General features: G+C 43.0%; 1 protein-coding gene across 2 annotated transcripts in view; it reads left to right on the top strand.

The window, feature by feature from the left end:
* GPC1 (glypican 1) overlaps nucleotides 1-13,518 on the top strand; it is a 448,857-nt gene that overhangs the window by 263,574 nt on the left and 171,765 nt on the right. For both annotated transcript variants that reach the window (XM_069213742.1, XM_069213741.1), the window contains one exon: nucleotides 2,589-2,747. In XM_069213742.1, coding sequence (XP_069069843.1) covers nucleotides 2,639-2,747 — 109 coding nt within the window. In that variant the 5' untranslated portion in view covers nucleotides 2,589-2,638. The remainder of the gene's footprint in view (nucleotides 1-2,588; nucleotides 2,748-13,518) is intronic.

The following is a 13,518-nucleotide window of genomic DNA, read 5'->3' as shown; positions in this document are numbered from 1 at the left end:
ACATGTGGAGTTTGGGGTCTCCGAGCTCACAATTTAAAAATACATCTTTTAGTAAAGTTGATTTTAAGATTGTGTGTTTGAAAATGCCACTTTTAGAAAGTGTGCATTTTCTTGCTTATACCATTTCTGTGACTCTGCCTGTTTGTGGATTCCCTGTCTGGGTCAGTTTGACAGTTGGGCTGGTTGCACCTCACACTAGACAGTGACACAAAGGGAGCTGGAGTGTAGTCTGCATTTCCTGATGAGCCATCTGTGCTAGGAGGGAGGGGAGGAGTGGTCACTCACACCTGAAAGGGCTGTGCCTGCCCTCACACAATGCAGTCTCCAACCCACTGGTGAGTGTCTGGGGCCTGGCATGGGAAAGGCAGGATTTCACATTCAAGAGTGACTTTGCTTTGAAGTAGGCCTACTTCAAAAAGAGAAATTGGGTATAAGAAGGGCACCCAAAACCACAGACTTTAGAACACTTCTGGAAACCAAGGGGAACCTCTGCCCGGGGAAGAGCTCAAAGGCTGAGGAAGAAGAGCTGCCCTGGCTGTGACTGTGCTTTGTAGAGCTATCCTGCAGTTGCTGCTTCTGCCAGAGTAGGAGGGCAAAGACTGGACTTTGTGTGCCTTCCATCTTGTGAAGATCTCCAAGGGCTTGATTTAGAGCTTGCCTCCTGTTGTTTGAAGTCTCAGGGACAGCAAAGACTTCTCTCTGCCAGCACCTGGAGTCTCTGGAGAGACTCCTACTCTGCCCTGTGGTGTCCATCCAGTTCCTGGGACCCTGAAAGGAGAAGCTGGCAGCCTAAGAGGAAGAAATCCACACACAGAACGCCGTGCAGGGAAAAGAAGGACACAACTCCGATCTGCGGCTGGAAAATCGACATGCCGCTGGCTTCACAGCTGAAAATTGACACTCGCCTGCAACGCGACCGAAGAATCGACGCATGGAGCTGGAGAAACAACGTGCAGCATCGCTGACGGAGGCTGAGAGATCGCAACCCACGCTGCGTGGTTTTCGGATCATCGTGCGGCTGGATTTCTGATGCAAGTACCGCTGGGCATGCCCGGACCCGAGAGTGCTGACCGGATCGGCGAATCGCTCTCCTGCAGAGAGAAGAAACAACGCACCCGACCCGACAAAAGGAGAAACAATGCAAAGTTTCGCTTGTGAGTGAAATCGACGCATCGCAAGCCCTTTTTGAAGCACACTCGCCCATGCGGGGTTAATTTTGACACACCCAAGGTACACTTTCAAGCTAACAGTGTTAGTGTGTGTTTAAAACTAGATGAAGGCTCTTTTTGCTTTTTAATTGATATCTTGACTTGTGTATTGTGGATTTTTGCCGTTTTGGTCTTGTTTTGTTTAGATAAATATTTTCTATTTTTCTAAACCTGTGTTGTGTCATGTCATAGTGTTTTCATTAAGTTACTGTGTGTGTTGGTACAAATACTTTACACCTAGCACTCTGAAGTTAAGCCTACTGCTTGTGCCAAGGTACCAAGGGGGTAAGCAGGGGTTAGTTGAGGGTGATTCTCTTTTACCCTGACTAGAGTGAGGGTCCTTGCTTGGACAAGGGGTAACCTGACTGCCATCCAAAGACCCAATTTCTAACACTGCACCATTGCTTGCTGCTAAATTTGTTATGGAGTTTATCTGGAAGATGAAGGCCTTGAGGGACAGCCAATGCTGTCTATTCAGGAATGGGATGATGCTGTTGTATTTCTTCAGTGCTCATGTTTTAGATGCTCCTACCAAATTCAGATTGTTCCTGTGGATCACTCGGATATTCATCTCAGCAGGACCCGTGCTATAACAAATAGGTTAGAAAATATTAAAAAACACTTAAAGGAGCTGGAGAGAGTAGTTGAGGAGTGCTTGCTCTGTGTGAATACAGAGAATGTGTTTTGCTAAAAAAAAAATGAACAATATCTTGTTTGAGGACAATTCGCTGTGTCTGGGAAAGAATGCTCCTATTTTATTTTTATCGAGTGAAAGCCAGCTTTGTTATTCTACTTCCAAACATATTACCTGCCTTGAACTTGAGCTTGAAACCGGTGGGTAACTCTGCCTCCCCTGACACACATTAATGCATCATATGCTCATGAGTGACCCACGACCATTTCACAAATGTTCCAACCGATAAAAAAAATGGAACAGAATCCATCTACTTTTATTGTTTTATCGGTGGGAAAGGTTCAGGCTCACGGAATTGGCCCCATACCTTTCATTTTCAGTTCGGTTTTTCTCTATTGCTACGAAAATTATTAAAGATGTGCCATAATAGGAAGCCTCAGGTGTGATAACTGCATACATTTAATGAACTGTTTAAACCTCGCTCGGTGTTTTTATTGCCCGTGTCCAAAGAGGTGGTTGGTGAACAAAGTGCAGTATAAATTTTCCATTTCTTATTAAATTATATTTTGTTTCCCTCTGTGGCCTATGAGGTTGCGGTGCTGGTAGAACAAGGTATCATTGTTACTCCTCTAAACATTTCATGTTAACTTGAAAAAGTTGGAACTCAGTTAATTTGCTGACCATTAAAGAGGGTTCTAAACATTAATAGTAGTAGTGAGTAATTATGATTTAACTCTTGTTCTTAGGGGAGCACCTGAGAATTTGCCCACAGGGCTACACGTGCTGCACCAGTGAAATGGAAGAAAACTTCGCCAACAGCAGCAAAACTGAATTTGAAGCCAAACTGAAAGAGGCCAGCCAGTCCATGCAGGGCATCTTTGCAAGCCAGCACAAAACCTTTGATGGTAAGTCACACATGCTGGGTTGTCTAACTCATGATGTTGTAGTTGCATGGGACAGTGTGAATTTGCGTTATGTTATGGGATGACAGTTTTTGGTTCTAATTTAATTTTGCCAGTTGATAACAAGCAAGCGTATTCACCCCTAGCAACAGAACACAATCAAACTGCAACATTTTTGTTCTTTTGCCCGTAAAGGGTAAGTCTGATTCCTTGCCTAGTTACATAAGGCACACACCTGTTTTTAACTCTGTGGCCCGAGGTTAGCAAAGCCAAATGAACTTGCCAAGTACCTGCAACCAGGCCACTCGCACAACACAAGAAGGGATACATCTGACCAGGACATTTGTGGTCACAGTATGAAGCATAACTGTGGCGCAGAAGCAAACAGTGAAAGTTACAAATACATTTTAGTAAACGTCATTAAGCCAGTACTAAACTCATCCCAACCTCATGAGGCGCGCCTGGACACAAAAACCCTACTTTCTACCTGAAATTATAATTACTTGGAAACCCTAATGGGTGCTTATAAGTATCCCTTAATCCATTCCCCCTGCTGTATGACAACCAACTACTACCCTTGCCTTCCAGTCAAGGTATACAGTAAAAATAACATGTGAAGGATGGTTAATAACAAAAGAAATGAGAAAGGAAAGGACTCTGGGTATTAACGATAAATGACGGGTAACAGAGTATAACCAGCGCAACTGCCTTCTTTTGTCCATTTCTTACCTCATCAGGATATATCCTAAAAGCAAGCAAATATTGGCTCACTGAAGTCATTTGATAGACCCCTTAGTGCCGTTGTAAGCTTGCTGTTGAAGAGCACAACTCCTGAATCATTAGAGAGGAATCAAATCCTAAAAAAGAAAATCACATACTCACCTCCTACCTCATAAAAAACCCAAATGTCAATGACGCTGGACAAGTAGTGACTTCAACTTGGAACATAGATGGAGTCAAGGCTGGACAAGATCTACCCCTCGGTCTCTACTTTTATGTAATGTATATAAAAGGAATGATGGACATGAGCCTTTGATGAGGGAAACTAAACCAAGAAGGGAGTAGTTCACGGTCGTTAGCATCATAGGCTGTTTCCACCTCTTTGTCCAGTCACTCGCCAAACAACCTCTTCGACTTCTGATACAAGTTTGATAATTATCTTTTCTGCCAAAATTCTTTGTAACAACCACAAGACCATAATAGATGTCCAGCAACTACCTACCACCAGAACTCAATGTCAAAAGCCGAAGCACATCAAAAGAAACCTGTGTGAGTATTGAAAATGGCATTCTCTACAAGGTCACCCCCAAACCTTTTGCCTCCTCCATCTCCTACATTTTTTTAATTCGTTTTTGTTGGCCTTGGACTCTGTCCACTTTATTACTGCTTACCAGTGCTAAAGTGCTTGTACTCTTGCCCTAAAACATGGTTTGAATGACATATACCCAATTGCATATTTAATTTACTTATAAGTCTCTAGTAAAGTGCACTACATGTGGCCAGGACTGATTGTGCCACCTGCTTAAGTAGCCCTTTAAACGTGTCTCAGACCTGCCATTGCAGAACCTGTGTGTGCAGTATAAACTGCCATGTTGACTTGGCAAGTAAAATTTCTTGCCAAGCCTTAAACTCCCCTTTTATTACATATGTCACCCCTAAAGTAGGCCCTACTTATCCCATAGAGCAGAGTGTTATGCAATTAAAAGGTAGAACATGGGCCTTTCATTTTTACATGTCTTGGTAGTGAAAAACTCCCAAATTGTTTTTTCACTACTGCGAGGCTTACCCCTCTGATAGGTTAAAACTGGGGATTCCTTATTACATTTACTAAGCTATAATTCCTGATTGAGAGGAGGTAGATCTGTCATGTGTAATACCTATGGAATTGTAATGATAAATCCCATTAAATGGTTAAGTCAGATTTATTGTTACAATTTTGAAAATGCCGCTTTTAGAAAGTTGGCATTTTCCGGCTCTTAGCCCTGTGTGCCTGCTGCCTGTCTCTGATCACCTGAATGAGGCGGGTGACAGCTGGTCTTTGCGTATTCCCTTTAGATAGTCACACACAATGGGAGCTTGGGTGTGACTTGGTAGTCCCCGATAGGCCATCAGGACAGGAGAGGAGGGTGGAGCTGGCCACAGCTTCACACTTACAAATGACTAGGCTGTGTCCTGTCCCCACACAAAGGTCGGCATACCCCCTTGTAGAGCGTCTGGAGCAAGGGAAGGAAGGGAGTTCCTCTGTGCATTTCAAGGACTCATTTGAAGTCCCCCCACTTCAAAGGCACCACTGGGTATAAGAACAGGACCTCAGACCCCCCACATCAGTGCACTTCTGGACCTGTGTATACCCTGCTAGGAAGAAGGACTGATTTACTGCTGAAGACCTGCCACATTGCTGGACTTCTGCTCTGGAAGAACTGTTTTGTTGCTGTGCAGATCTGCTGCTTGCTGCCCTCCTTGCCTGGATAAGAAGGACTGGACCCACATCACTTAAACCCAGAACCCAGAGTAACTCCAAGGGTCAGCTGACTGTCCCCCTGCTTCCTGAAGTCTCAGGGACATAAAATACTTCAAACTCATCTACATCTACTCCTGGACTGTGCCTTCTGTGAGCCTGCTCTGCCAAGTGGTGCCACATTAGTCCTGGACCCTTATAAGTGGGTTTAAGGTGCTTGCTGCAGGTGAAGCAATGCATCTACATCACAGCGTGAATCGGAGCTGGCGCATCACACCTTTGGCATGAATCAGAACTGGCGCATCAGCCCCATTGCATGGATTGGAGTCAACGCATCACCTCTCCTGCATGGATTGACCTTGGCGCATAACTTTCGGAACTGCCGCATCTTGGACCCGATACATCACTGCATGGAGAAAATCGATGCATCTTCGCTACTGTGTGGGAAAGATCAATACATCACCTTCACTGTGGGGATCAACACCGGCGCATTGCTTCATCCTGCTCCCTGCATCTTCGACATCGACACAACCAGGATTAAAGTACTTTTATTCAGCCGGCTTCACTGGGTCCCTGTAGCCGACCTGTTATCCATAACAGTCAGCCTGAACTTTTGCCTATGTCTCAGTCCCGGGCAACCAGACAGCCCCAGTTGGCGCTTTTCTCTAAGCACTTTTCAACAGTTTAGTCTTTAAAAAAACATATCCCAGTTCTACTTAATGGGTTTTTGTCTTGTTTTGCTTATTAAGTTAAGTTATACTTGTCTAATCAAGTGTGGTATCCTTTTGTGTGGTGTTTTCACAGTTTTACTGTTTGAAGTGTTGCACAAATACTTTATACACTGCCTCTTAAGTTAAGCCTGACTGCTCTATTCCAAGCTACCAGAGAGTGAGCACAGGTTAATTAAGGGTGTGTTTGTGATTGCCCCTGTCTAGGATTGTGGTTCCTGCTTGATAAGGGTGCCTACGTCTGTCAACCAGGAGCCCAGTTTCCAGCAGCGAGCACCTATTCTTGCCACTCCGTCAAAGCCAAAAGGAGTGTACAACCAGTCCCCTCCTACAAAGCCAAAGCAATCCTTAAACATCCATGAAAATGGACTGAGAGGGTCCGTTCTGTTTGACACCAAACATTCATGCAAAGCAGGAGGATGGGATAATAAACCATAATGGGATACTAAACAGATCAGTTAAAGATCGGATGGCAAATGCCTTCTAATCCAAGGCAAGAAGAACAAATTGTTAACATGGCCCAGATTCAGGAAAAACGTATTTGAAAATGGCCAAACACTACAATAGGGAAGCCAGGCCCTGCAGGTGGGAATTTACCCCCAGCCAGTGTCCACGTTTGCCAGGGAAAGCCTGTCTTCAGCTATCAGACAAAACAGGGAGTAAGTGATTAACAGATCAATATAGGATAACCACTATGAAAGGATTCTATCCTTATTGCTAAATTGAAGCAGTGACACATCATACAAGTATGAGATGCTTTACTGTAATGAGCTCTGGTATATTAGCATACATCCAAGTATAGCCTGTATTGCCTATAAAGGAATTTAGCACACTAGACCCAAGCTAGTGCTGGAGCATTTTCCATCCTTCTCAGGAATCAATGCTCAACGAGGTCAATGGATCTTTGGACCCTTCATGAGGATGTGGTAGAACCAAACAACAAAATTTCAGTACAAACCAAATATATTACAGGGTATGACCGACATGGCCATAGAAGGAAAACTTTAGTCAGAAATAAAGTTAAGGAGTTTATTACAAAGTTAAGCTCAGAGTCACGTAGACAATCAAATCACAAGACAAAGTTATAACGATGCAGAATCACCAAGGGTTGACCAAGGTGACAAAATAAGTTGAGGTGGACTAACATTAAGAGAACTAAACACTCAACGAAAACAAAACAGAACATCGGTAAGATAACCTGTTGTATAGAAAACAAGTAATGCTCAGTTCTAATCCGCATTAAGGCAGTTCAAATAATTAAAGTTCCGTTTAACTAATCAGGGAATAAAATTTGTTGGGTGGAACACATGCGGTCAAAAGACAGAAAGAACAAAAAGGCCAAAAAGAATTTTCAAAAAGGTGATCTCAGGCAACAGGTTACTAATTAAAATGGACAAAAGTTGATAAAAAGGAAAAAAAGAAAAGTGTCAGCATATCAGAAGCTCGATCAAGAGTCTTCTTCTTTCGATTTGGGAGATATCGCTGAGTGTCAACAAGGCTTTTAAAGGGGCAAGGGCAGAGAGGAAGATACCTCTCCAAAGGGCAAATCATTCAGGATACAGGGCAAAAGTATTCTTCTCAGAGCTTCATGGATTCTGACCAAAGTCCAGCTGATCATCTCTACATTAACTCTCATAAGGCAAGCTGATTCGTCAATGCAACAGTTCATTTGACATTGAAGGGGCAACATTAGAAATTGATCATGCGACTCCAACTTGAAACATCCACATGCTTTCCCAGGATTTCATGAGAACGGCGTCCATTTGTATGGCTCTGCGCAAGATTGAAACAAATGTTTCAATTGTCATTCCACAGGCCAGGATGTTCTTTCTTCAAGGACATATTCTCACTACTCTCTATGTGTAGAACAATAGATATCCATTTCCAAACTATTCTTCTCATGGGAACGAGGTCTGAAAAAAAGGTACACGTTAGCAAGATAACTTGACATTTTCTGCGCAGTGACAGATAAAGGGCTTAGCAGGCCTCACTTACGCTAATGTGAGCAAATTAGAACGACACATTAATGCACATTAATGCATTCAAATAAGACACATTTTAATACACAAACTATAAATTCTGCATTAACAAGTCTTCATTAGCATTCTGGATACAGTAACTGCAAACAAAATTACTGTTTTAATATATTTTCAATCAGTGTGACGCAGAATTGCATTTCTCTATTTTTGCACGCGTATGTAAACTATTTATTATAAGAAATGTAATATAGTTTCAATAGAGACTATTAATTTAGACTCTAAAATATAACATAATGACAGAGTAATCCTTCAAACGTGTAATTTAATTTCAATACCACCTAGGTTTCAGTGAGTAATCTAACACTAATGCACAGTAACATAGCTTCTTAGTGCATCACTATACATCAGTGACATAACAATAGCTCCTGCAGACACCGTGGTACAGGGGGCTGAGTTCAAGGGGGGGGGCCCAGGCACTGTGGTCAGGCAGGGCCGGCTTTAGGGCAGTGCAACCAGATGCACTGACTTTGGTGTGGCCTGTGTTTAGTGTGAGTGTTGTGTTTAAAAATAACTTATGGGTTTAGAAGCATGTAAACTTGATTGTGCATCCAGCAGTTTTCAGGCAACAATAAAAATGTCAATATAACCCTGGTGATTAATGTTACTGCTGGTGAGAGATCTGAATTTTGTCTAGTGGCAGTTTTTATTCCTCATAATGTAGTGCAGAGGGATAACGTGCCTGCTGCAAACAATGTGTACCATGAAGATCACAAAACTGTGGTGAACATATGAGTAGTGCTTCAAAAAAGAAAAGAAAATGTGTGTCAGAGAGGGGCTATGGTGAGGTGAGGAGCACAGGCACCACCAGCAATAAAGCCGGCTCTGCGTGGGAGGCACCCTCATGTATTTTGCGGGGAGGCCCCTCAAGTTTTGTTATGCAACTGCTCTACATTCAAACTAATAGTGCTTTGATTAACACTATGCATAAACTGTCATGTCACATATAAATGATTTATGTGGCATGAGGAACAGTACCAAAAATTCAGTTACATCACTAGTAAAGAACATAATCGGAAGTTCCATAGGCGAACATGCACAGAAATAAAGAGTGATGCCATCGGGGCAAACACACATACACTAAAGTTGTTTTAAAGGAAAAAGTAATTTTTATGTAAGTAATGGGGTGCCTGGGTTTGCTGCAATGTTCACGGAAATCAACAGTAATAATCGGTCCACCAGCCAATAAAAAAGGCCCAAAACAACCAAAATACCAGCCCTGACACAAGGGTCGTATTAGGGTTACAATTCGGCCTGGGCATTCCCCCAAAAAGTGACCCAAATTCGCGGATGGTGCCATTTCATGAAGCACTATTTGATTAGTCTCATTCGACCATTTTTAGAGAAATGTTTGATAATGTAAACATTTTAAAGCTTATAGCGCCAGTAACATTGGTGAAAACTTAGAGCACTGCATTTTGGTCAAGGGGGAAAAGTGTATAAAATGGCCCAAAGGCCACAGATCCTGATCTGGCTAGGATTGCCACCTGGACAGTTTTGTACCCCCATGACTGGTATTTTAACATCTTAGCTGGTACAAAAAAGATGAAAATCACGCAAAGCCAATAATTTTTCTCCTAATCAGTATGTATTTCACACAGCAAATGTAAGATGAAAGTGTAAAGCTGCCTTATTGATCCATGACTGATAGTTGTACTAAACAAAGGCAGAAAAGGCATGTTAAAAAAGAACATGCATGTTTCTATATAGAGAGCCCTCTTTAATTATAACGTCCTGGCGTTTTCAAAATCTTAAACATGAACAAATGGCCATTTTCTTCTTATAGTTTTATATAGTTTTATATAGGTTGGGCTCAGAGCACCATTTACACTACACAAGATCCAATTAATTCCTACTTTAGGCCTCAGGAGATTAAGTGATTTGGCCAGAAACACAGAATAGTGTGCCAATGCCGAGATTCAAATCTTGTTTCCCAGTTCCAAAATAATCAGCTTTGGTGCTAATGCCATATCCTGTCTATTTCTCTGGGCAAGGTGGTTTCACATTGCGCCCTAGGCAAAGGACCAATCTCCCCCAATCAAGACCTAAAACCACTGGAGTTGAGGTGACAACACCTAACCCCCATTGAGGACACTTCTCCTACTCCCCTCCTCCTGAGCCCACCATAACCTCAGGGCGATGGCCTGGCAAGGAAGGGGTCAAGAAAAGTACATAGCTGCTGCTTCTGGGGGCTGAAGTGAAGGTTACCCAACGGCCACAAAATCACCTGACCATCCAGCAAGGCCCATGCGTACTCTCATCCTCCACCACCCACAATGGTTGAAAGTGATGGCCCCACAGGGGAGGTGCCACGGAAAGACACTGCTTCTGGACCAGGCTGGCCAGCCCCACAGAGAGGCCGAAGTGAGAATGGCTGGCCTCCAGCAAGTCTGATTCTCAGACTCACACCCTCCGTAGCCCACCATTGCCTGGGATGAGAGGAATGAAGCAGAGGCCCTAAAGAACGAAAATGCCCCACAGGTCACCTTAGGCACCGGCCAATTGCCCAATTCCCGACTGCTCTCCTTCCCACTCAGACCCTGCCACACACTGATCTGTCAGACCTGCCCTACGTTCGGCTAGATTGCCCTATAGGCCGGACCCATTGGTAGGTCATTATTCCTCTGTGTGGGCACACTGCCAAAACTAAACCTTCACTCAACAACACTTAAGAGATAACAGCGTATCTATTCTTTCTGACAGGGTTAAAGTGAGTGTTGTGTTAGCATCGAAAATGGAATCAAAGTTGTAATGAACATTCACTGGAAAATGTATCTCACGTCATTTTGTGCAACAGCAGTGTGCACTGTGCTCCTGTGTTCCAGGGAAGGAAGACAAGGGAGATAAGATAAAACAATACATCTCCCACACTGCCTGGCGGAAGCAATGTGGGCTATGTGGTTGGCCCCACTTAATAACTATTTTGTAGGCAAATGCAGATTGATGGCACAGATAAGTGAACCCTGCTTCTACACTTTGCAGGGGACGAGGTCTCCAAGTTATTTAAAGGTCCATTACCAGCAATGACGCAAATTATGCTGGAGTGGTGATGCTATGAAACTCTCCTCCCCTGCTAAAATCAAACTATGAGAGGTTCGCCCTCAACCAAACCTAGACAAAAGATTGTGACTCCATTGACAATTTCTATGCTAGACTTTTAGACCTGGCAATGTACTTGCACTTAGGGCAACTGGAATTATGTGACTGGGAAGGGCCCAATTATATGGAAGGGTTGAGTAAACTATGTGTCAAGAAAAGGCAAATTATTATGCTTAATCTGGCACGTTTTGTGATAGGATGAGCTCATTATATTGTCATTTTCACACTTGTTAACACTGTCTAGGCATTGGTTGCTTCTCATTTGTACCAGTTTAACACCCAAATATAGCAATGAGCAAAAGAAAAGTGACAAGCGAACCTTTGTAAAGGCCCTTCCACTGCATTACAACAAGTGTTGCTGCGTTTTTAGTAGCTTTTGAACTGTTTGAGCTAGAATTTTTTTTTTTTTTAAATCTGCAGATTTTGCAGCAGATGAAATGAAGCAAAATAATATCTATGATGCTCAATCGCATAATTCCAGTGACCCGGCTTGTAGTGTTAATGGCTTGGCCACAGAAGTCAGATCCCAGTTGATGCAGGGTTTCTGATTGCCATTCCTCATACATGTCACCCTATATGAACCATGCATTGCCCTTAATGACAGCATCAATCTAAGAAGATTTTACCTCCCCAAAGATGGAATCTGCTCTTGTTTGTATGGAAATCAAATCCAAACCAGAGATGTAATTCTTTTGAAACAGTATCTGTGGACACCAAACAGGACTGAGTGTTTGGCTGCAGACAAGAAATTTCCATTGACTAAATACTCTATGGAAACTGTTGGGTGAACCACATCCTGCAAGAATGCCCTGCTCAGTGGAAGATATGCTCTATATACGCTAGCTTTAGTGCTTTGCAGAGCATACCAGGATATAAAGTCACAAGGCACAAAGAGGAACATCAACAATTTCACCTTCATTAAAAGACACAGAAAACTGGTCACGTTCACAATGAAGAGCCCATACTTCAGGCATTAATTATCAATAGGAAGAAGAAGATGAAATAAATGACACAACCAAAGCACCAAGTACAGATTCAAGGCCTAATTTTAACATCTCCCAGAATCAGGGGTGTCAGGTAACATAATGACCAAACAATAATATGCATAATTACGTCCAAGGCCTAGTTACCCACCTAAAGTTGCGTCTATGGAGGGGTAACTCCATTTCTCCTTCAGGGGGCGAGCAAATCCACCAACACGCATGACATCTATCAGAGCAAAAATATTCCTAATGACAGAGCTGCACTGCAACCTGTTCTCAGTTGTGCACTGGCTGCAGAATTAGACCCCATATTCTCACTTTGAGGTGTGATCAGTTGTGACTTTGAGGAACTGTTGAATGTGTATCATCTTCTATTATTATGCCAAGGTACCTGAAGTGCAAGCAATTCAGCTACACATTATCACACAGTCAAGCCAGTGGCACTCCAACACAGGAGAATCCCCTTTCATTTGTGGTTGCAGGTGAAAGTGAGTCTAGAAACCTGGTGTAGTTACATGTCATCAAAAAGGTCACTGGGGATAAACTGTGGATGTCACCACTCCTAGTGATAAACAAATCCAGGCACCCAGATGCAGATCAAATCTGCATCAACATTAGACCCCCAAACAATGCTATAAAGAGAGAATGACACACAACACTAACTATGCTGACATCCTCGCCGACCTGAACACCAGCTACTGCAAACTGACATTCAAGGACTCAAGTTTGTACACTACAACATTCTCAACCAACTTACAATGGCGGCACTATAAACACGGAACTTGGGTATTCTCTGCCACAGCAGTCTTCAAAAACTCCATTGAAGATTCCCTATTTCGTTTGGAAGAATCATGGCTATAATGATATTATCCTTTACGCAGAGAACATAGTTGAGTATCACAAAAGACTAATGGCAACTATGCACCACACGGCAAAGTTCAACTGGAAAAGGTGGTAGCAGTATATGGACCTTTTGCCGTCATCAAGATATACAATGGCCCACTTTTCCTGGGTCGGAATTTCAAAAGGACATACAAATGCTATGTGCTAATCATCAAGGAATCACACCAAGGTATCCCCAGGCCAATGGGGAAAACTAAAGGTTTATGCAAACCCTAAATAAATAGTTTCAGAGCAGGATGAAAACACGGAAAGCTTCGTCCACCATCCTCTGAGCATTTATTGCAGCCTTACCACTTAGTGCACTACGGCATTGATGTTATTTGTCTGTTGTGCCATCGAAGACACCATTCCAGTCGCACCCGAGAGTGTACCTGCCTGTCTGGACATCAGCACATCAACAAAGGTGGCAATAGAACAAAGATAGCGCCAGTCAGAAGAGAAGGACCAGGCCAACTGAACTCTGCATGGGAGACTTGTCAAGGGTGTATCTCTGGGTGGAAAGTTCAGAGAGGACCTTAGAAAGTGACTGCATTATATGACACAATGAGAACAGGTGGACGTGGTCAA

Source organism: Pleurodeles waltl, chromosome 11, assembly GCF_031143425.1.
Source record: "Pleurodeles waltl isolate 20211129_DDA chromosome 11, aPleWal1.hap1.20221129, whole genome shotgun sequence".
NCBI classification, from domain to species: Eukaryota; Metazoa; Chordata; class Amphibia; order Caudata; family Salamandridae; genus Pleurodeles; species Pleurodeles waltl.
The sequence above is the reverse complement of the archived record's forward strand: the minus strand, read 5'-3'. Positions and strand labels throughout refer to the sequence as shown.